Source organism: Musca autumnalis, unplaced genomic scaffold (genome assembly GCF_047663935.1).
Source record: "Musca autumnalis isolate F117 unplaced genomic scaffold, ASM4766393v1 scaffold_1, whole genome shotgun sequence".
Classification (NCBI taxonomy): Eukaryota; Metazoa; Arthropoda; class Insecta; order Diptera; family Muscidae; genus Musca; species Musca autumnalis.
Genome location: NW_027411644.1, coordinates 7055737 through 7081312, shown reverse-complemented (window position 1 = coordinate 7081312; position 25576 = coordinate 7055737). Strand labels below are relative to the sequence as shown.

At 34.4% G+C, this 25576-nt stretch overlaps 1 protein-coding gene across 34 annotated transcripts in view; it reads right to left on the bottom strand.

Annotated features, from left to right (window-relative positions):
• The window catches only part of LOC141390590 (uncharacterized), a 158166-nt gene extending 141108 nt beyond the window's left edge, over positions 1–17058 (bottom strand). For 4 of the 34 annotated variants that reach the window (XM_073963614.1, XM_073963572.1, XM_073963690.1 and 1 more), the window contains exons 1-2: positions 16539–16855; positions 15342–15754 (exon numbers count right to left, since the gene is read on the bottom strand). In XM_073963614.1, the coding sequence (XP_073819715.1) occupies positions 15342–15398 (57 nt within the window). In that variant the 5' untranslated portion in view covers positions 15399–15754; positions 16539–16855. Of the gene's footprint in view, positions 1–15341; positions 15755–15897 lie in introns of all 34 variants that reach the window. The other 30 variants (XM_073963545.1, XM_073963666.1, XM_073963736.1 and 27 more) reach the window with 22 other exon arrangements.
• Positions 17059–25576: the final 8518 nt, after the last annotated feature.

Genomic DNA, 25576 nt, shown 5'->3' with positions numbered 1-25576 from the left:
TTAGTTTTGTTGGTTACAGTTCATGCACCACCAACAATCAACACTAAAGCTTTCAGAAAACAACAACCCGCCAACCAACTATCCAGCCAGGCGTACTACCCAGGGCCAGGTGTATGTCTCATGAAAAATAAGACAACCAAAGTAGCTGCAACAACAACAACAACAGCTATTAAACAAAAGAAAAACAGCAACTTTCTGGCATTTGCTTGTAGTTGTTTCTTCTTCTTCTTCTTTTTGTTGCTGAACATGTAACACAAGACATGCACATTGCAAGAAATTTGCATTTTTTTCATTTCAATTTTACTCCGTTTTTTATTGCAATTAGTTTTTAGTTTTTCTGTTGTTTTGTTTTGTAAAAAAAGGCCCATTAAGATGGCATTAAATTTAAATAGACCAAGCCATAAGTAAGGTAACATTAAAGTGAGGTTTCACTTTGCCACCGGTATTGTAATTACCTCGAACGGTAACAATGTTGTGTGGTTTGAAATATTAGTTTGCATTATGATGTTGAATGTTCGCCTTAGAGTACATTCACATTGCACGGGATTTAATAAATCCAGAGGATTCAAATTGTCAGTTCCATTTATCATAAAACTCTGTGAATTTATTTGGCGTATATTCAATGAATGTGGCAATTGGAGTAGCCATGATGCAATGAAGAATTTTCTAAAAAAAATTATTTGCATGATTGTAATTACAATAATTATATCTCCAGTTTGCAGAATTAAGACGAATTTATTTATAAGAAATTATTTTTAGAGTAGCTATGATATTTAAGTCGATTCTTTGTAATTATATAAATTGGCCACAAAATAATTTGCTTTTAATTACAAAGCAATAAATAAAATAAATAAAAATTTAAATACACTGAATTTTGAAATGTTGAAGAAGTACTCTTACTGGCATGTAGGCTAGGCCGGGGCGATTTGAAAACTTTAATGGGCCCTTCGCGTTTCTTATTCCTGGGATTGAACTGAGCAAAAAGTCTACTAGACCATAGGTCTATCGTGAAAATCGAGCCTCCCGATTTTGACTTTAAGTTTTTTATCCACGTTTTTGGACATTTTGGCATATAACAGCCAAACCATTGAGATTTTCGATCGAACACAAGGACAACAATTGTAGCCATGACAGTAGTTAAGAACTCTCTAATACATCGCAAAAGCATTGGAACGATCCTTCAGGCAGTTTTGGCCTTGAGAAGGTGCAAACCTTTTTGAAAAATGTCGATAAATGGAACTGTGCTACTCCACAACTCACGAATCGTTGTGAAAATTTTTGTAACAGGATGTTCGTGCGGCCCCCGTTACGTCATTGTAATTTTTTTTCGAGGGCAAGTCCATAGTTCCCGAGATAATGGCGCATAACCTCAAAAAAACGGTGCACTATGTCACGAGTTCAAATAAACGGTGGCCAAATATAAAATTCTTATAGTTTACTGACAATGTCGAGAGCAAAAAATTGGGAAGGTAGGTCCACGTTTTGGGATAGTCCCCATGCAACGGTACTTCTTAATGTTTCGGTATTTTGAATATTTTAGCTAAACTTATCAACAAAATTGGTTGAATTTTGAGATGCGGGGTTTTCACTTTACAAAAAACTTTTCCGATAAAAATTATGGACATAGGTCCATGTTTTGATATAGACCCCATATAACGGTACCTCCCGATTTTCGGAATTTTGGAGATTTTACATATGTTTCACGCCCAAATACGCCGTAATTTTGCATTGAGGGTTCCCAATGGACCAAAAAACTTTTCTGATAAAAATTATGTACATAGGTCCACGTTTTGATATAGCTCCAATAGAACGGTATCGCCCGATTTTCGGTATTTTCAAGGTTTTAGCCACATTAAACAACCAATGTAGCTGATATTTGGTATTTAGTCATCGCCAGGTCTTGCGAAATATTTTTACAGAGAATTGTTGGTATTGGTTCACGTTTTGATATAACCCCCGTGGAACGGTACCGCCCAATTTTCGGGGTTTTAAGATTTTAGCCATATTAGCCATATTATCCATTACACCATGAGAATTTTCCTTAAAAAATTTTTGACCGATTAATGCACATTTTTTGTTAAAAATCGAAATTTTGACTTTGTATTCTTTTCCTTGACGGTGTATTCTTTTTCGGGGACAAGCCCATACCTTTTGAGATAATGTCCTTGGAGCTCCAAAAAATCTGCCGGCACTAACTTACCTTGGTTGTGCCTAACATAACACTTGCGTACATACTTGGATTACGTCCAAATATGGAACGTACATCGTACCGCACAAAATTTGGAACATGTAAAGTTTAAGGTTTTTTATACCCTCGCATTTATGCTAACGAGGGTATATACACTTTCATACGGGCAAAATGTGCCTCATCGAAATAATGGATTTAGACCCCAAGTATGTTTGGACGAAATGTGTTTCAGACAATTTGGGGTCGATTTAGCAATGTCCGTCCATCTGTCTGTCTGGCTGGCTGGTGCGCACGTCCAAACTTAGTTTAAGTTCGAAGATGGCTTATATCGGTCCACTCCTTCCGGTACCTCCCCCACAAAAGTTCGAAAATGTTCGGAAAATTTGTGCGCACGATAAATCTTGAAGGGAATAACCGACTTGGTCCATACGTTGGACATAGTGATATTTCTACCAAACTTAGGTGAGGTTCCAATATGGAATCAATCGGTCCACGCCTTCGGGTACTTCCCACACAAAATTTCGGAAAAGTTCAGTTTAGGACCTGCTCTTGAATCGCTTTGATTTGCAACAACTTGTATTCACTGCCCCCGATACGCCGGTACAAGTTTCGTCAGGGGCAAGTCCGTACTTCCTGAGAAAATAGCCTAAAAGTTGCATAAAGCCCCTATGACACCGTGTGTAGTGGTTGGAGCGCACGATAACTCTCAAACGGATCCGCCGATTCGGTCAAAAATTTGGCCTTCGTAATATTTTGTCCAAACAAAGTTTTAATTCGAAGATAAGCCATATCGGTCCACTCCTTCAGGTACCTCCCCCACAAAAGTTGAAAAATGTTCGGAAAAATTGTGCGCACGATAACTTTTGAAGGGAGTGACCGATGTAATCCATACTTTGCACATCCTAATATATTTGCCAGATATAGATCAGGTTCGAATATGGACTATATTTGTCTCCTCCTTCTGGTACCTCTCACACAACATTTCGGATAAGTTCACTTTAAGACCTGCTCTCGAATCTCTTTGATTTGTGTTGAAGCGATTTGCATTCGCTACCTCCATTAGACGGTAAACGTTTTTTCAGAGGCGAGCCATATTTCTTCGGAAAACAGCCCGAAAGGCGTAAAAACCCCCTATGTCACCATATGTGGCGGTCGGAGAGAACGATAACTCTCGAACTGTTCAACCGATTTGGTCCAACATTTGGTCTTCGTCATATTATATCCAAACTTAGTTTCATGGGGCAATACCGGTCCACAACTTCCGGTACTTCTCCCCAATACTTAAAAAATGTCACTAAAACGCTAGGACGATATCACTTGAATGGGGCAACCAATTTGGCCCAAACTTTAGATCTCCTTATATTTTGTCAAAATTTAGTTTAACTTCTAAAATGGCCCATATCGGTTCTCCCTAAGGGTACCTCCCCCACAAAAGTTCAACATTTGTGTCTTAGAGCAGTTAATTCCTAATCCACATTTTTGTTCGCAAGTTCAAATGTCCAAAAAGGGCCACAAAATTCAGAAGAGACCTTAAATACATTCGATCTGTCGGTAGGTGAAAGTTTCACTTCACATTGGCTGAGGGTATATACACTTTTTTACTTGTGTTTAAGAAATAACGTCATGTTATAGGTACCATTTCTTCAAATATAACGGTACGTACAACCAACGATAGTTTCTCCTCCCTTAACTAGCTTGTTTTCTATCACTTCATGTAAAAATTTTGGGAATATTTGATAAAAAATTAAATTTGTGTCACAAAATATTGAATTTGGACACACTGTGCGCTGAGGGGTATTTTTGCCACCGTTCATGTTGTCCGGTCTGGAAATCGAACCCGGACATTCATCGTGAAAGGAGTGCATGCCATTGCACCACGGTGGCACCTATACCCTTATAAATATACATATACCACAATAAGTCCTGAAATTATGGCTTTCAGAAAACGAGTTTCCAAAGTTTGGAAAGAATTTTGTTCTTCTGTTAACGGATTAAAGATGAATTAATTAAAGGTCTGATGGTCTTTTTTCCGGCTGCAGATTTTGCTTCGGCAACATTTCTTTTATAGAGTTTCCATGGTACAAATACACAGGTAGCCGCATCGGCAATTGTTGGTAATATAAGATGTCAAAATTTGACATCAATTGAATGCAATTGACACATTATATTACCATCAGCTGGCATGATAATGCTACCTGTATTATTGTACCATGAGAGTTTCACCGTATTTTTTTTTAAATAGTGTCAAATGTACAAATGAAGACAGATAATTTCAAAAATATAGAAAAATAATAATTAATAAATATTTCATTCTTTTCCTGTTATTAAGAGTCAGCTTTTTCAACATATTTCTAGTCCTCTAGTTAAACCGAGGGTCATTTTTTATGAGTTACCTTTTTTATTTATTTTGTTTATATTTTCTTTTTAAATCTATCCCTTCAACCACATATAATAATACTCCTATAAAAAAAACGTAAAAAGAATGTCACCCACGTCTTTGTTCAAATTAATAGCCTAACTTCTTTAAATTATTATCCCCATCCGCAGACAAATTTTAATTTTCTATTTAAATTTGTAATCCTCTTTTTTATGTTTTTCTTTTAAAGATTTCATTTGTGTTTTTTTTCAGATTTTTCATCTGTTTGTTTTTCTGGGTGGATGACTCATCCGACCACATGGAAAAACTTCTTATTCCGTTTGCATGATGTAGTTGAAGAAAAACTCAACAAAAACCTCATCCTTCCTTTTTCCTTTTTCCAAAGAAAGAAAAGCTTCAAGAAGACAAACAATATTTGACCGAATCAGCAATTTCAAAAATTCAGACATACATACATACATATACATATATGAATGAATGTTTTCCGATTTATAGCCGGCATTTTGTAATGGAATTAAAATGCATGGCTTGATTATTTTGCCTTTTTTAAAGAAAATGTAAACCATGCACCACCCACCACCCCTTTGACCAAAGGAAGAGCCAACAACCCACTTAACAAATTTGCTAGGGGTGAGGGATGTACACTCATTCGCGTAAGTTAAGTAATGGAAGTTGCCAACAGTGCTGCTTGTTCTTCTTCTTCTTCTTGCTGATGTAATAGTAATAACTTTACTATTTAAAGGAAACCGCACCAAAGCACACCATCATCAGCGTAGTCATGTGAAGCAAAAGCAATGTTCGTACTTTGTTGTCCTTCTTTTATCCTTCTGTTTTGTTGTTCTCTACAATGTTATATCAAAATTCTGGTCGGTTAGATTTGGTTTGGTCTGTCTGTGTCTGGCGTGAGTCCGTCTATCGTTCAAACGGCCATACATGTTTGTTCGTATCTTGTGTGTCATCCTCTGATAGGGGGCAAACAGCAAATCGTCAAAAGCCGGCTCCAGTCATACGGTGAGAAAATATTAATGTCTGTTGTGCGCTAATACTACACAGCTGTTGTTGTTGCTCACTCTTTTTCTGCTGAAAGCACATGCGGCGAACGTAAAATAAAATTTGGGTTCATTTTCATATCACTGGAAAGTTGATACATATTCTCATTCTTACACTTTTATCACTCTCTTGCTAGCCAGCAAAAGTTTCCAGCTGTTTAGGTTCATTGCATACTTCTGGGGGTTTTCATACAAAGCAATTTATCTCTACTCTCGCTCTCTCTCACTTGCCCACTACCCCGCCAGCTGGTTTGAGGACTGTTTTAAGCTCAAATTTACTTGTCGCAGGTTTTTGCTTTCTTCCGTTTTATATTCTTTCGACATTCTTCTTGTTGTTATTATTGCTGTTGTATTTTATACGTCAGTTTTATTTCTCTGTGTCCGTGCCAGCGTATGTATGTGTGTTCTTTTCTTTCTATTCCTTCGTCATGTATTACAATGTTGTTGTTCTTACTTTTTTCGCAATTGAATGACACTCACTCCTCGTATCGTATCATATGGTATTGATTTTCTTCTTCTTCCTCCTCTTCTTGTTCTTCTCGGTTTTCCATACACAACCAGCTATTTTAGTTCGGTGTTGACTGATATTATATTTTGCTTTTGCTTGTATTGAGTGAAATGTCATTGTATTTTATGACTTCTTCACCGTGAAAACAATTGCGTAAAAAATATGTGTTGTGGAAGTTTTCTTCTACACCGTGTATATATTCAGGTTTGTGTGCGTGTAAATGCATTTGACATTTAGTGCCAATTTTCATGTGGTTCCGTGCGAATGTCTTCTTCCGGTGCGTGTGACATTTTTAATCCTTTCACATTAGTATGTGGCTTCATTTCGTCTATCGAAAAAAATATGCTGCATTGCTGTTTGCTGCTTAGTTATTGCTTCAATATTTACATAACCAAACATTTGGAAAACTTTAACCTATAAAGTGTTTGTTTTGAGTATTGGGTTTTAATATTCAGTTTATGATGGAACTCCTCTTAGGAGATTAGTTTTGTTTGAATTTCTCTCCTCAAAAAATTAGCTACAAACGTCAAAGCCAAACTACACGCGAATAAACATTACCCTAACATTACAATACCCCCTACCAACCCATTTTTTTAACAGGGACATGTCGCACTGAATTACTAGTTATTCTACGACCACTAGAAGTTGAAAAATAAGTAAAAAAACATATGAGCTCTGTTCCAGTACTAAAAAGTTTTAAAAATTTTGACCACTTTTACACATTTTGCGTTCCCGTACACAAAATTTATATGAAAATCGTTTACGACTTTTACAACTTTTACGACTTTTACCACTTTATAAGGTACGGGAACAGACCAATGTTCTATTTGTAGAAGAGTTGAGGTGGATTTTGATTTAAATTTCAACATACTTCATACTTTTATTTTATTTTGCTCTCTGCTGGATTTGGTTCTGCAAACTTCTGATTTGTAGCCGAACACACTACCCACTGTACTACCCGTACTAACTTTGGGGTTGTTAACAAAAACTCGCGTACCGACGGTGAACGTTGAACACACAACCCTAGAATTTTTAGACGAACACACGCACTCTTTGCCACTGTACTCATTACTTAGTAAGGAGTGATTACTTAAAAAAGAGTTTTTTTACTTTACTTTGTAATGGGTTACATCATGGCCCAATAAAGAAGGTCATCCAATCGACAAATTTACCAAAAAATACAACTCTGCACCTTCATTTGTTGTCAAAAGTTGTTGTTGCTGCGAATAAAAATTATTTCGACTTGATTTTGTTATTATTAAAAATGTTTATTTATTTTTTATTTCTATTATACCACACAACAATAAGCGCCACAAAACAAAAAGATAATTGTAGACAAATTTTTTATTCGCAATATTTTTTAAAAGAAATTAAACATTTTTTAACATTTAGTTCAAATAATAATAATAATTTTGTTATGGGTAACTATAGCTTCGTTCCCGTACTTTTTAATAGTAAAAATCGTAAAAGAGAGAACTACAAAAAAAATTGTTCTCACACACAAGTTTTTTGAAATAGTTCGGGAACGGAAAAACGGAAATTCAAACTACAATTTCAAACTACGACAATATATTTTGTCAGGAAATGGAGGTATCAGCTTGTCTTTTTGGATGACCTTCTATTTGGATCATGGGGTTACATAATAACTAACAGATCCGATATTTATACCCTCAGCCTTTAGGCTATGGAGGGTATATACACTTTGATACGATGAAAATGCGCCTCATCGAAATAATGGTTTTAGACCCCAAGTATGTTTGGACGAAATGTGTTTCAGACAATTTGGAATCGATCTAGCCATGTCCGTCTGTCTGTCCTGCTGGCTGGAGCGCACGATAACTCTCGAACGGATGAACCGATTCGGTTCAAATTTATATTTTGTCCAAACATAGTTTAAGTTTGCAGATAAGCCATATCGGTCTACTCCTTCAGGTACCTCCCCCACAAAAGTTCAAAAATGTTCGGAAAATTTTTTCGTACGGTAACTATTGAAGGGAGTGGCCGAATTGGTCTATACTTTACACATCCTAATATGTATATCTACCAGATATAGATCAGGTTCAAATATGGACTGTATTTGTACCTCCCACACAAAATTTCGGATAAATTCACTTTAAGACCTAATATAGAATCACTTTGATTTTTGTTGAAGCAACTTGCATTCGCTGCCTCAATTACGAAGGGAAAAGTTTTTTTAGGGGCAAGTCCATACTTCTTGAGCAAACAGCCCGAAGAGTGTAAAAACCCCCTATGGGCCCATATGTTGTGGCTGGAGATCCACTTCCATAACGGTCAATGTCGATCCATTCCTTTTAGTATCTCATCCACAAAACTTTTGATCTTTAATCCTAATCAACATTTTTGTCGGTTCAAACGCCCAACATTTTTAAAACCCCATAAATACATACGTATTTTGGGAAAAAATTGTTTCAATATACACAGGCTGAGGGTATATCTCTGTCGGCAAAGCCGACTGATACTTTTTTACTTGTTATAGGTAAATTTAGTTTTTTTTACGGGTTTTAAAAAATAATGACACCGGACTTTCATTTTATCATATAAAACCGCTAGTCTAGCAGGATTTTAAGTATTTAATGTTTCTTCAAATTACAAAATTTTAAATAGATCTTGAAAAGTTGGCACGAACCTAATCTTACAATTTTATATATACACATGTACGTCCAGGTTGAGGAATAATCTTATTTACTCTCCAGTACAATTTGGTTTATTAATTTAAAGCTGTTGTATAGCCTTCACTGGAATATTGTTGTAGGATCTTCCATGCGCGGTTACATACATCTTCAGGTATTTTGCGAAGGGTGTGACCAATCCAGCCAAAATTTCTTCTACGGATTTCGATATTTATCTCAACCAAATTTGCCTTCATCCACAGTTGTTCGTTAGATATTCTGTGTGGTCAAAATATAATTAAAATTCTACGTAGGCATCTGTAAATTAACGCATGCAGTTTCCTCAGTATGTTTTCTGTCATAAACCATACACATGCCCGTACTTCGTCCTCAATAGCCTCATTTTTGAGGTTTTGAATCGACGCTTTCACGTGATCTCTCCCACCCAGCAAAAATTCGGATCCGTTAGTCATTGTGTAATGCATTACTAAGTGATGTAAACAAAAATAACTACTTATATTACCCCTTACTAAGTTATGAGTACGGTGACACATCGTGTGTGTCCCACTATAAATCAGAGGATTGTGTGTTCAACGCTCACCGCCGTCCGAGTACTTTTTGTTCAAAAAACAAAGAACATTTGGTGGTGCACATGCAAGCGCTTAAGCAACCCTTAATGTTCGTGTGCGTGGCCTAGTGTGTTCGGCTACAAATCAGAAGTTCGCAAAATCAACTCCAGCAGGTAGCGAAATAAAAACATAAAATAAAAAAATATGAAGTGTGTTGAAATTGAAAACAAATTCCACCTCAACTGTTTTAAAAGTAGATTTTTTTTTAGCTTATAGCTTATTTTTCAGCCTCCAGTGGCCATAGAATAACTAGTAACTCAGTGCGACATGCTCTTGTTAAAATAATGGGTTAGAAGGGGGATTTGTAAGTAGTTAAGGCTGCCAAAAATCCCTTATAACACCCATTATTTTGGGAGGATTGTTTTAGCTGGGCAAGGAAAAAAGTCGCTAGATGTTAAATCACAAGATCTCAGGGGGCAATTGTCATCACCGCTCCATGAGATAACACAGTTCGGAAACAGTTCCCGTAAAAGAGGAATGGTTACGTTGCTTATATACCGTTTTTGAAAGTAAACATTGTTCAGATCAATACCATCCAACTTCGACCATAAAAATCATTAATCGTTTCTCGAAAATGCAATCCATTCATCGGAACTGTTGCTCCAAGCTCATTTCAAAAAATATGTTCTAATAACCCCTCGGACCATAAACCGAACCAAACAGTGAGACTTTAAGGATGGAGAGGCTTCCCAATGGGCCTCATCAATCAAGATATTTTTTCGATGGAATAAATCATTTTCATGCATTTGCAATTGAATATCAAATTGGCTGAAACTTTATACATCGTAAAATGTCTTCTAAAATTATACAAGTCCCAAGAAGGTCTATATTGGACAACACCTTCGGGTAACTCCCTCACAATAGTTGTTGCTCAAGTGCAATTTAAAGGACTTTTGGATACCGTTTTAAAATTTGTACAAATGACACTCCTTTTGATCCTGCTTACAGCGATTTACTGTGGGCAAATTCATGCTTTTTGACATAACCCAGCGAAAATTCGGATCCGTTAGCCATTATATAACCCATTACCAAGTAATGTAACAAGGCAAAACTACTTATTTGACTACTTACTAAGTAACGAGCACAGAGCGTGTGTGTCCGACTATAAATCTTAGGGTTGAGTGTTGAACGCTCACCGTCGGCATGCGAGTGTTCTTATTTGATTGATTTTTTTGTTGGTGATGATCCTAAAACTTCAAAAAAAATCCTGCGGTGACTAACGAAAATATGCGCAATAAAAAGTGATTCACATTAGTCCAAACTTTGCACATTGCAATATTTCTCTCAAACTTAAATCAAATCAAGTTCACAAAAGTTTAAAATTTCTGCGGTGCAGCGTAAAGGCCCCGATACATAAGAAGCATGGCATTATTGCTTAAGTCATATCTGGTAAATGACTAAAGACCAAGTTCGACCTAATTCAAATGTGATTCTGAAATCTTATGTACGCAGGCCTTTAAGGAAAGAATTAAGCAAGAAAGCCGAGCGGCTTATGTACGCAGGCCTTTAGGGCTTTTCGAAATTTGTTTTGAAAATTTCATCGCGATTCTGATTACAACGATATAATTTTTTCAAAGGTACATTCATGATTCAAATAGTACGTTTAGATTTACGAAATCCACTGGCTTTTAAATGTCTATTCCTTAGCGCATACGTCAAATAAAATCCACTGAATTTATGACGATTTTGATTTCATACCATCACTAAAATGTTACCTTAAGACAAGCAGAAATAAAACGAAAAAGGAACTAAAATGGAGTTTGCATTAGAGCTTTCTGTCGGGTTAACCTTCTTTATGAGGATTTATTTGACATTTGCGCTATGGAATTGGCAATTGAAATCCAGTTTATTAAATCCTGAAGCAATCAACATTTTAATAATCAATAATAACACTTTTAAGCTTTTGTACTTTTGTCATTGTGATTTTATATCCTTTCATATTTTCTATTGTGATTGATCTTTACATTTTTAAATTTAACAGCTAAAAATACACCTCTGTAGATATATTTAATACTACTACTTTAAGCAACTATGTACTACTAAACGACTTTGTCGCTTCTCAAAAGTGAAGCTAAGTAGAATAAAATTGTACTGTACATCAACCTCAGTGCTTCCTTAAGTAGTTGAAACTGATAGCAGAGCATCATCCGCAAAAAGTTTGCATCTGCGGATGCAGTTGAATCACTAGAAGTGTACGGTACATTTGCCGTTGGAGTACATCTTTTCCTATGAAATCACTTATAAATTTTACAAGAGAGCGCGCAGCTAGGATGCACTCCATTATGCTACCACAGCACACAGCTAGGATGCACTCCATTTTCGATCCAAATCACGGCTTAAGATGCAGTGCTTCGGATTGAATTTATATGCATTCTTCGGTTTGCATTTTTAATTAGTCTAAAGATGCAATTAAAATGCAAGCCATTACGAAATATCCCAAAATAAATAAAATGTTATTTGTGTAAAACAAGAACACAAAGAACTTTATTATATCCACACAAATTAAAAAAAGTTTCCATTAAATTCAATCACATTTGCGCTTATTTTCTCCGTTCTCGATTTAATCCAAGCGCATCTGATTTTCCTTCAACATTCTAAAGTTTTTTATGTTGCCTTCCCATCACTAATTCAGCTTTCGACATGGACTCCAATTCCACTCCATTAAAATTTTCCGTCTTGTGAATTACCGCAAAAATGTTCGCAACTTAAGTTGTTATTTCTTTATTTTATAACAAATTCTTCGAAATGTATACACTCTTGCTTATCTTTTGAAGAAATGTGTAGGGATCAACCAACCGTTTTTTTCTGTAGGGATCTCTACAGCAACTGCTTATAAAATGTATCGAACGGAGTGCATTTTTCTTATCTCTGTTGGACTACATCGAAAGATGTTGTGAAATCATAGCTCCAATTGCACAACTTCCAAAATTGTTTGCTGAGAGAGAGTGAATCGGCCAAACAATCTATGAAAATCGTGTTTTCTTTAATCCGGTTAAGTGCAAACGGGGTATAACGCACAAAATCGTATCTACACCTTTTTCAGATGTAATTTCGAATCATTTTAGTTGTAGTTCAAGAACACCATTTGTAATTCGTAAAATTTTATTTGTAATTCGAGAATTCCATTTTTAACTCGAAAACTTTCAGTTTGTAATTCGAATTATTCCATTTGTAATTCAAATTATTCCATTTGAAATACGAATAATTCTATTTGTAATGCGAATTACAAATGAAATAATGTAATTCGAATCATTTTAGTTGTAATACGAGAATTCCATTTGTAATTCGAAAATTTTCAGTTGTAATGCGAATTTATTTGTAATGAGAACTACAAATGAAATAATTCGAATTACAAATATAATAATTCGATTTTCAAATGGAATAATTCGAATTACAAATGGAATAATTCGAAATGCAAACGAAATAATTCGAATTACAAATGGAATTCTCGAATAAAAATTGAATTGTTCCGAATTAAATATGGAATAATCAAATTTCAAATGTAACGTTACGAATTACAACTGAAATGATTCGAATTACATCAGAAATGTGGAGTGCAGAGATCTTTTCTTTAGCATACTTTGGGGAGCTGTCATTGTGGTTAGAGAAACGTTATTTGAGACAGGTTTTATTGGCTTAAATAAGAAGAATTTATCCAAATAAATCCTATGAGGGCTCATCTCTACCTAAATTACTGATGTTGCTTGGCGGTCATACTTCTCCTTTGGCACCTACGATTTGCCTTTACCGATATTTGTATTTCAACTTTGAAACATATTCCAGCAGTCATGTTATGGAAGTTCATTCCCATAGTCTTTGTCAGAGCAGTAGTGGGATTCTCTAACGCATTTTTTGGTTATCGACAACATTTTTTAAAATTAAAATGCGGATAATTTCGGTAATTAACGATATTATTCGGTAAGTTAGCGACCAATAAAACGTAGTCGCAAAGTTCTACCGATAGTAACATTGATGTCAACTTTTATTTGAACTTTTCATTCATAATTTTGCGTTTTAATTTGACCGATTTTTGTCTGTAACCAAAAAATGCCCTAGGAATCCCACTACAGCAATGGAGAGGTAGTTTTTAGTCATTCTAGAAAATTTGTTTGTTCCTAAACGGTACTTAAGCTGGAGGCCTTTTTCAGGAGTATTGCTGACACTTTTTCGTCAACATCAGCCTTTGAACTCGCAAGTCACAATTTCAATTTGATCACCCTCTTCAGTCGATGTTCTTTCATATTGTTGTAAACCAGTGGCTTATGTATTGTTCCGAAGCTTAACTTGCATTAGATGTGGTCTGTCATTGCTTCATTCTGATATTTCTTTATGGAATTTGCAATATGCTTGCGTATGTACCATAGTTCATTTTAGGGATATACATAGAATCACTTTCTGAGTCGATTTATGCATGTCCGTCTGACCATGTATTTTTGGAAACAACGTACAGGTAGCATTTATTGTCCGATTCGCATTAAAATTGGGGAAGATAGTTTTTTGGCCAAAGGACGAACGCTATTTTGTTAAAAATCAGTTCAGATTTGGATATAGCCCCCATATATATCATGTCCGATTTCAATGAAATTTGGAATGTGCGATGGAATTTAGTCTAGAAATAAGTGTGCTAAATTATATAGAAATCGGTTCAGATTTGGATATAGCCACAACATATATTTTCGCCCGATTTAAAGAATTTGGTGCACGAAACACGCTATATATGTCCGATTTCAATTAAATTTGGAATGCGCGACGGTATTTAGTCTAGAAATAAGTGTGCCAAATTATTTAGAAGTCGGTTCAAATTTGCCTATAGCTCGGCCGATTTTAGGTATTTGAAGCACGAAACGCGCTATATATGTACGATTTCAATAAAATTTGGAATGTTCGCCGGGATTTGGCCTAGAAATAAGTGTGGCAAATCATATAGAAATCGATTCAGATTTGGATATAGCTCCCATATATACTTTCGACCGATATGAGGTATTTGATGCACGAAACACGCTATATATGTCCAATTTTGATGAAATTTGGACTATGTGACGGAATTTGGTGTACAAATAAATGTGAAAAATTATATCAAAATCTGTTCTGATTTGGATTTAGGGTATTATACAGTCGGCCCCGCCCGACTTTGATCCTTTCCTTACTAGTTTTTCATATGTACTAGGAACTTATTGGGACACCAGAGAAGTTCATTTCGGACATGGCAAATGGGAAATAAAATTGCTTATCTAAAAAGTAAGAATTACAAACATGTATTCAGATTAACATATACCGTCACTATCCTTCCGCACCCAATGTTTATGGAATTATAAAAATATTTTGAAAATAGAGAGCTAATTCGTCATCATTCATTGCCTTCACCGCAAGTATTTCTGTGAGCGTTTGTATTTGCAAGGCACAACACATCTATAGAAACACATTATTTTTTCATTTTTTTTTTTTTTTTTTGTTATTGGCAACTTTATATAATGACCTTATTATCCTTAGCGATAAATCCATTTGCTGTGTGGTGGCCAAAACACCATACAGCAAGGAGCAAGGGGGTGAGTAACGATCTAAAAAGGACGAAGACGAAAAAACAACAGCGTACGGCAATAGCAACAAAACCCCAGCAAAGACATGTCTAACCAAAGGACTGCATTTGTTGTATTTTGTACAGGTTTATTGCCAGGGCGAGTGTGTTGTGTGTGTGTGCGTGCGTTTGTACATGCAGCTCGTCATCGTTGTAGTTGAGTTCTGTTTTAGTGTTGCACTGCAAAATACTGCAGTATGAAATCACTTGAATGGGTTTTGCTTTGTCGTAATATGACCCATTGGCCTGCTTAAAACAAAAACTACACTGAATATCATCATCACGACCAGTATTAGTAGTATGTTGGGGATGTCAGTCAGGTGGGGTATGTCGTATTTTATGTATGTTTGAATTTTGCTTTTTGTCATTTTTAAAGGGTACTTACCTTGTCAACCGGCATTGATGGGCACGCTCTACACAAATTCCAAAATGAGCCGATCATAAGGAAGTGTTTTATTGTTTAACGAAGAACTAATCAATTGAAAGATAAAAACACAATACAATAACAATTCAAATATGATCGAATTCGGTAAGTTCTGCAAATGGTACGCTGGCGGTACGCTTTGCTTTGTTAGAGGATTAAACAACGAACAATTAACAACATTAATTAACTCGGGGTTTTCAGACACGTAATCTTCTTTTTTACTCTTCTTAGCAATATATATACATGTAGAGAGGAGGCGAAGGGAGGAGATAACACGTAGTTATATATATTTTTTTTATAGGTTAACGTTCATGTATTTTAACACACATGGCTGGGCTGAGGTATTAAAAACAATAACTTTCATCTACAGGAAGCTTTGAGGTAGAAAAAAAAAACAAACAAACAAGAAGTATTAACAATAAATTACAAAACATATTTTAAGGACTTTGAAAATTAGCAATACTTTAGCATACTTTAAGGAGCATAGCGTAAATGTCAAATTAAGTGTTCCTCTTACTCTTTGTGGTCGTTTTCGTTGTCTCTTTGCTTCTTATTCGGTTTCTGTTCACTCCGTTCGTTGGAGCAAAAAAAAAACATACGGCACGGAATTCTGAGGAAGTCAAAAATTCATTCGTAGCCGAAGTGCTCTAAATGTTTTACTCCGGGCCGTATTGCCACACTCCGTACGTACAGAGAACAGTGAAACTTAGAGTACAACGAATATATGATGGCTTCAACTTTGCCTTACACTACAAACACACACATGCACACGAACACATGTATTCAACATTGATGTTGTGCATGTGTGGGTTTGTGAAAAGCATACACCAGGAAAAGTGGTGATCTCACACAATGAAAAATATAATGTGGAAAATTTTCACTTCTCGTGGTATACTACATACTTACGGAGAAGGCAAAGAAGGAAGCCTCTTTTCGTATTCAAAAAGAAAATCAAAGCGTAAAAGCAGACATTAACAAAATTTCAAAGTTTCCATCCTAAAAGTATGCTTTAATACAGATGTGTGTATGGTTTTTCTTTTTGTCATTCGCAGGGATAAGCCATAAGAAATTGTTCAATTAACAGTTAATACGCACACATACACACATATACATACAATACACATACACCAACAACACACCGTTAATTCATGTATGTACCGTTATGTTTGTCACTTCGTCTTCTTCGATAGCTTTTCGTTTAATTTGTGTTAAAAAAATTAATTTCTTGTGCTTAAGGTCAAGTAATTATTTTTTCTTTCTTTTTTCTCTTCTTCTGTATTTGCGTTTTTTTCTCTTGCTCGAAGCAATAACAACAAACTTTTTCTTGCTATGGAAATTTTTCTTTTCAAAGAGGAAAAATCCAATAATTTTCTATTTGTTGGACGCGCTCGTTGGTGGTTCGACAAGTATTTTTGAATTATTTTTTAACAACTTATCACGACGATTACACGAACACGACTGAAAATTTTGCACTCAGCTCTTGGTAAATTTGTTGGGCTTTTTCAACAAACACACAGCGAGGAGTGGTTGGAAAAATGAATACAAATGAACGGTGGTCGGTGGTGCTAATGTTTCTTCACGGAAATTACTTTATTTTGTTATTCCGTTGGTTGACATCATTGTTAGCATGTGGTGTGTTGAATATAAAGCGGTGGTAGAAAAAAAGCTATCCTAAGTCGATGTTTAGACGTTCAAAGTTAATGGGAAATAAAATTGAGTTTATGGGCGAGGGAGTAGAGAGGAATAAGAGGGGGTACTCACATCCCTGTACTCGCAATTTCTGTTTTGTTTCTTTATTCTTTGCAGATTTCTTTTGCATTTTCTTTCATTTTATTTTCTCCGCCGGAAAATAAGCAACAACGCATACATTTGAATTAAAAACTTTTGTGATGAAAAATGAATTGAACAAAAAATTATCTGTAAAAATTAATAGTAAACATACATGTATGTATTTATTTAATTTTTAATGAACTTTAATTTAATTTCTATAAACAATATCGCCTTAGTATTGCCTTTGCATGATCAAACGAGAAAATGAGTGTGAAGAAGAGTCAGAAAATTGCCGCAAGTAAACTCGCCTAATGTAAATTGGGACTTACTTACTAGATTTTAATACTATTCAGTTCACATCATATATGTTCAAAATAGTCAAGATTTGAAGGTGTTTACACTATATTACTAGGAGTCTAACAGCCAGTTTCTGTATATCGAAAGAAGAATGTGTGCGAATGAAACAAGACCAAACTCTTGTGTGTTTTTCAATTTTGTTTTTTGTTTTGAAGCAAAAGCAAAGGTATAATTATTTCGAAAACTAAAGTTTGGGCGTGTTTCATTCGCACACATTCTTCTTTCGACATACAGAAGCAGGCTGTTAAAGTTTTACAATTGTTTTAATTGAAAAGCTTACCCTTACTTCAGAAAACATACAATTGATCATGGTACAATTAAAAAAACCACAACAAATATTTGGTATAATTGAACAACAACCACGTAGATGTTCTGTTCCAGAAGCTGCAAGAAGATACTAATTTTTACTACGATAAATTTTTCTTTATTTTTCATCTGAACCGATTTCAATAAAATAAGGCAAATGTATTTCTAGGCATAATTCCGTCACACATTTAAAAGTTGGAGACTGTATCTGTAACCGTTCAAAGATATTTGGATACGAAATCTAACATTTTTAGAGGTACCTCCGATTCTGAAGCTATACCTACAGAACAACGCGGAATTTCCAAAATTGATATAGTCTATGTTACAATATACAATGTCAGGTGATGTTACAATATATTCTGACATTTTCAGGATTACTCAACGGTTTTTGAGTAATTAATGCACAAACAAACAAACGTACAAACATATTTTTTTTTATTTTATATACAGTGACTGTCACTGAAAATGCAAACTGAAATAAAAATGTAAACGTTGATAACTTGGAAACGAGTTAAGATTTTTAACAATTCAAAAAACAAAAATATCCCGTTCACAGTGCCGTTATACTAAAATTTTACCGGAAACCAAAAAATGGGCATTTTTAAACTGAGCATTGAAAATGATGCATCACAATAATCGATTAATAATTTCCAAATTTTTCGCGTTTTATGTTGGAATAATTGGTAATCATAATGTTACAATAATTGGTTTCCTATCGTTTTCATTAGTTTTGCCATTTATTCCGATAGAAAAAATTATGTTCCTGACGTAATTTGGGCATGATTGTAATTTGTAGGCAATTTGGCTAGAAATTTCTAATTTTTGAAGGTTTTTTCCAACATATACCTATGAAAAATTATTAAAGATTGGGTCTAGAGTACGTACAAACAATTTAATGATATTTGGAAAGTCCTGTATCAAAAAGGCTAGCCCCATATTAGACTAGCCTTTAACGGCATTGCCCTGATAGAGGAAAAAATTAGGACATAGAACAAAAGTTTTTGCACTTTTCTTTGAAAATAGTTTTTAGAAACATTGTTAGCAATTGGTCTGTTCCAGAACTGCAAGAATTTACTAATTTTAACTATTTTTTCCGATAACATAAAGGAAAAAATGTTATCGTAGTAAAAAATAGTAGCTTCTTGGAGGTTCTGGAACAGAGCAAATGTCTTGACCATGTTACTTTTTTAAAAACAAAAATTTCAACGCCCATTGTTGCCATACAAGTCACACAATAATACTTCTGACAAAGCGTTTTGATAGTGACAGTTTATTCATTTAAAGTCAGGTGTGTGTTGGCTTCTTCCACAAGTTAAATATCGATTTTATGACAGATATGCTGACTTTCATCCGAACTATGAATTTTATACCACACAATGCCCGCAAAAATACGATATAACTTGAAAAAACCCGCAAAAAAAGAATTGGAGTGATTCTATGAAACTCGTCGAAGAGAGTAGTATTGGTTTGCTTTAATGGGCGTTGAAATTTTTGTTTTTATAAATGAAACATGATCCCGACATTGCTAACAATGTTTTTAAAACCTATTTTCAAAGAAAAGTGTGAAAACTTTGCTTTATGCCCTAATTTTTTCCTCTATCAGGTCAATGCTGTTAAAGGCTAGTCTAATATGGGGCAAGCCTGGCTGATACAGGACTTTCAAAATATCATGGACTTATCAAATATAATTACAACAACTAACAATTTTACAATAACAACATACTTTTATGGGAAATAAATGTCAATGGCAACGTTTGAATACTAGGGTCTTTCCAAAATAGTTCAGAAAAATGTACAAGAAATAAATAAAAAGATTTAAAATTTAATTTTAATTGGCATCGAAATTACTCTATATATAATGTGATATATTTATTGTGCGGCACTGAATAGAACAGATTGGACATCTATTTATTAAATTTTGGAATTTTCGGGGTAGATCCTAATATATTCTGACAATTCAGTTTATAAACAAAGTTCCAATCCGTATGATTGTCACTTAAACCTTATATTTGCTCTGTTCCAGAACCTGCAAGAAGCTACTATTTTTTACTACGATAACAGTTTTTCCTTTATGTTATCGGAAAAAATAGTAAAAATTAGTAGATTCTTGCAGTACTGGAACCAGGGTTTCGGAGTCGAGCCATTTTTCCTTCGACTCCGACTCCGACTCAAGACCAGTATTTTGTCACGACTCCGACTCCGGAGTCGACTCCGTGGGTAATTTTCTATACCACTAAAAATTAATAAAATTTGCTAAATTTTTCAACTTTTCCTATACTAGGACCCTATATATGCTTATGTGTTCTTTTCTCTAAGACAATTTGTAATGCAATGCGATGTAAAATTGATGTTCCGTATTGAATCTGCTGTATCTTATATCAAAAAGAACAACGACAACAGAAAGAATTTAGAAAGTTTCAGTAGATTTTGTCGAAATATATGTACGAGTATACCCTCCGATTATCAATTTAAAACAAAAACAAGTAGAACTGACGAGTTTGATTAAATTTTTTTTGTACGGACACACAGAGGGGAAACATAGGCATAAAGTTGCTCAAAACTCAAAATATGAAAATCGTTTTTTATGAAAAAATGTTGATAAACGGCAACCAGACTCTTTTCTACATTTGCTATAAGCATCCTCGACTTTGTAAGATTAACCAATCCAATGCAGCAGTCGATTGAACTCAGCCTTACTGAAAACAAAAAGTAAATTTTCGAAAACTAATGCTATGTTTACATTTACGAAATCCACTCGATTTCATCTGTCAAATCCATAGGTTAAATGTCAAACGAAATCCAATGGATTTCAGATGAGATTTCATTTGACGTTTGAGCTATGGAATTGACAGATGAAATCAAGTGGATTTCGTAAATGTAAACTTAGCATAACTAAATTAGGTGAACATTAAAATTACATTATTTTCGCGAAAACTAATATTTTTCAAGATTTATTGTACAGTCTCCGAACAAGATTAGCGTTTAAAATTTTCAGATTGATTTTACATCTTTGCTCTTTAATAATGGTAATACATATCCTCTTTATGAAAATTGTTTATGATCAAAGATGACTACAATTTCAATAGTGAAAAAGTCTATTCCCCGTCGTTTTCCGACCATAGTTTCTTCTAATGTTTTATGCGATTGAGCCTCAAATATCAGATTCAATTATAAAAAATTGCACATATTTGCGCCATTCCGAAAAAATCTAATTTTTCTCAACTAAAATATGAAATATTTTTATATGGAATTGAAAGGTTTACTCCGCGTTATAACCGGGGCTCTAATTTATCTAATTTATCAAACTAAACCAACGCCTATCAAATATGTTTGCATTATTCAGAAACATTCACGGCTTTTCTCATGTGAATTGAGAAAAAATTTATTTAAGTAAATTTCAAAAAATAAAATTTGGAATGAAATATATGTATGTATATGGGACTATATATGAAGAAAAGACAAAATTTTTTAGTTTTCCATAAAAAAAAAAATTAAAAATTTTTTTTAAGCTACATGAAAGATTTTTGGTACATAGATTAGGAAAAAATCCCATTCTTAAATCTGTTCGAGATACTAATTTTGGTTGTTGCGCGCAAAAGTTATGGCGGTTTCAATTCTGCTAAAAAGAAAAAATCTTTAAAAGACTCTAATCATTATATTGTTTAGGGGCTCCCTACATACTATATGTTTACTGAGGTCCCATAACTTTAGTGAAAAAGTTGTAAATTTTCGCGGAAATTAGGAAAGCATTCAAAACAATTGGTAGTTTACAACTTGTTCTAATAAAATTCAAGCTGTTTATGCATCTGAAGAATATATAAAAAATATGTACGTAATCTAAACATCGCGAAGATTCAAATGAAACCAAAACTATTCAAATCCGTTTAGCGGTTTGCATATTATAGCAAAAAACAAAAAATATATTGAGGAAATTTATAATATTTTTCTAAGAGAAAATATTTATTAAAATTTATTTTGTGAGTTAGTTGAACAAAATGTAAGAAAAATAGGTCGGAGTTTTTCTTCTATTTTAGTTAAATTTCACGCAATAAATCACATTTTTTATTCTAATCACTTCTCGAAAACACGCTAACATCTAGCAGAAGATATGGATATCTTTCAAATAAATGTTGGGTTCCTTTAAATGGGGTATAATCTTGAAATAAAATTGTATCGGGTAATGTTCATTTTGAAATGCGTGTAAATCGCGAATTCCTCAAAATCACTTTATGCGCATGCGGTTTACCAATACAGCGAATTCTTCTCTTTTAATTTGTACACATTTGCCAGGATTTACTTTGGCCGCTAAGATGTAGCATCGTCTGCAGTTTAGTGTGCAACGAATTGTATAACGCTTATATTTTGCACAAAGTGCATATACTATTTATGCGCATCCGATTTCACTATTAACCGTGAAAAAATACATCGATCTAAACATATTTCAATAAAATCCATCAAGAACCGTGGATGTAGCATCACACAGTATTTTTTTCAAACCTCTGTTTTCGCATAAACGCGAGTGATGATTCACTTTCTTCATTGAAATGGAAACGATCCACATAAAACGCGAATTAGTCAGCGATATTTTGAAAAACATTTTTCACAAATTTTTCAATTTTTGCAGTAGCCATTTCCGCCGTTCTAGTAGATGGTTTTTACGATCTGTGATTCATATGATCCGGATCGTCGGAAAACTAAAAAATCGCGGGGTACCAGCACACTCAAAACGATATTGTAAATACTGTACCCAAAAAATAAGTTTTTTAGAAAAAATATCGCACTAAATTTTGGCCAGCATCTGCTGCTGTGTGGGCTACATACTCAATATACACATCAGATTATGAGAAATCGCGAGTTCTTTAATCTTATAATTGGTTTTTCGTAATATCCGAATGCGCGTCCCAGTTACATAAAAAATAAAAAAAAAACACCTGAAATCCGGCTTCAAAATGTCAGCATCCATAAAAGGTGGATGCAGTGGAAATTTTGGAAAGTGATACATTAGAAGTGTAATCTTCATTTTGTATTCTCCTACTTTTACTTTGGACAGATGTCCGTCATTTGAATGGTTTAATCAGAAATCGAATAGCAATGTAAAAAACCTGTTTAGCGTCAACGTGTTTTTACCTATGTTTTTTCCTTTACGCGGTCGTAACTACCACGTAAATTAAATTTTTTTGCTAAATTTTTGAGCTTTGTAAAAAAACATCTAAATTAATCCAGCAATAGTCATAGTTACTGGTAAACTACAATAGTTCGCGTATTATAATAGTGGCTTCATGGAAACTAAAAAATTTTGACTTTTACTCATATACATCTGTACTGATTTGTTTGAAAATTGGCTCAATGTTTTTTAAGGCTAGTTCAGGTTGCATGTGTCAAATTTCAGTGATCTTGGTGCATTTTTATCTCATATCAGATGCGAATATATATGGAAGCTGCATTCAAATCTGGACCGATTTTCATTATTTTCTATAGGATTAATCCTTGTGCAGAAGATATGCTTTGTGCAAAATATTATATCAATCGAAGTATAAATGAGCTTTCTAGGACTTTTAATCAACTTTTAACACAAATTTCCCCTCTGTGGGACGGGTCACATATATTTTTCGTTTTATTTTGTCGAAATATGAAGATGGGTATGCCAACAGTAATTTGTTACTTACAGATTTTACGAAAGCGAAATTTTGACTTCTACAGTTCCCTTTTTTTAAATGCATATTTTTTAATCCGTTTCGCTTAAATACACGATTATTATGTTCTTAATGATCCCACAAAAACATATGCTGATCGGTTTATTCGTTTTCGAGCTTCAGTGGTCACCGCAAACTGCTTTAGTAAAAACAGTGTTTCGTAGGTGGCCATTTGTCAGAAAACTGTGCAATATTTTTCAAAAAAAAAAAAATCTGAAAGTAGCTCAAGGTATTATAAATCAGATGAAAACAATATCTTTTGGAAAAAAATGGTAGATTAATTAATTGTGGACAAAATAAACTTATAATACTTTTTCCACATTATATTGTGAAGTATAAATATGCGAGATCTAAAACTGGTATTCCAGAGTGTATATAAGTTTTGTCATAAATGTGATGGTATATTAAGAAATCGATTCATATTGAAAGATGCAATTATAATTCTTATGTCATGGAACATTACTAAATATAATAAATCCTTTGCTTACAAGTTTACTCATAGATTTCCTATAAAATGAATAAACGATTTATCAAAATGTTGATAAAGTTAATCTCTCTATCATAAAAAAATAAAAACTCTTTTGATAAATGTAAAAAAAAAACATTTTGCCCGGAGTCGGAGTCGAGCTTTTTTTCACGACTCCAGACTCCGACTCCGACTCCAGCAAAATTTGCTAGACTCCGACTCCAGACTCCGACTCCGACTCCGCAGCCCTGACTGGAACAAACCAATAATTACACAATGCAATTGTTTGTACTTACTTTAAAAACTAGACTAATTTTTGCAAAAAAAAAAAAACACGTCATTTTTATCACAATTGCCAGTCATTTTTCATAAATTAATGCAGAAAAATGTTACTTTTACAGGTTCGAAAACAATTACTTGACAAACAAATATATGGCCTGTTTCAGTACTGCAAGAATCTACTAATTTTTACTATTTTTTTCGATAACATAAAGGAAATATATGTTATCGTAGTAAAAAATAGTAGCTTATTGCAGGTTCTGGAACAGAGCTAATAATAACTTCAAAAATGAGTCAATTGGTCTGTTCCAGTACTGCAAGAATCTACAAATTTTTACTATTTTTTCCGATAACATAAAGGAAAAAATGTTATCGTAGTAAAAAATAGTAGCTTATTGCAGGTTCTGGAACAGAGCAAATGTGTTTGTATAACATGTAAACAATAAAATGTAAAAATAACAAAACTGACACCGACGTCAAATTCAAAAATGTTTAACTTTAATGGCCCCGGCACATACGGTACGTTGTGCGTTGCGTCACGCGTTAAAAACAACAACCACATGAAAAAAAATTAAGTGATGCCAAGTTTGTTCTTGAAGTTTTCATGTGGTTGTTGTAACGCGACGCACAACGTACCGTATGTGCCGGGGCCATAAGGTCCAAAACTGAGCGTTGTTGTGTGCAACACAAAGAGAAATAGAACAAGAGTAATTTTCGGACGTCAATGCCAAACGCAAAATTTTACCCAAACGTGGCTGTGCTTACAGCTTTATGGGCCAAATACATACGGTCCGTTTTGTTACGCGTTGGGCGTTGAGAACAACAACCACATGAAAAATGTGTAAGTGATGCCAAGTTTGTTCTTTAAGTTTTCATGGGGTTGTTGTAGCTCAGCGCGCCGTATGTGCAGCGGCCTTTAAGGCCAGAACAGAATCAAACGTCGCTTGCTTCCCAAATGTCAAATTATAAAGGAATGCCAGAGCATCCTAAAGGAGAACGCAGGCGGATTCCTTTATAATTTGACATTTGGGGAAGCAAGCAAAGCAAGCGACGTTTGATTCTGTTCTGGCCTTTATTCAGTCGTGTTTTTCTCCAACTTGTTTTACATTTTTTAATGTTTGTATCATGTACCATAAAGTATAAGGTAGGCCACAGCTAACAGCTGATTACAATTGTTGTAACGCGACGCACAACGTACCGTATGTGCCGGGGCCATAAGGTCCAAAACTGAGCGTTGTTGTGTGCAACACAAAGAGAAATAGAACAAGAGTAATTTTCGGACGTCAATGCCAAACGCAAAATTTTACCCAAACGTGGCTGTGCTT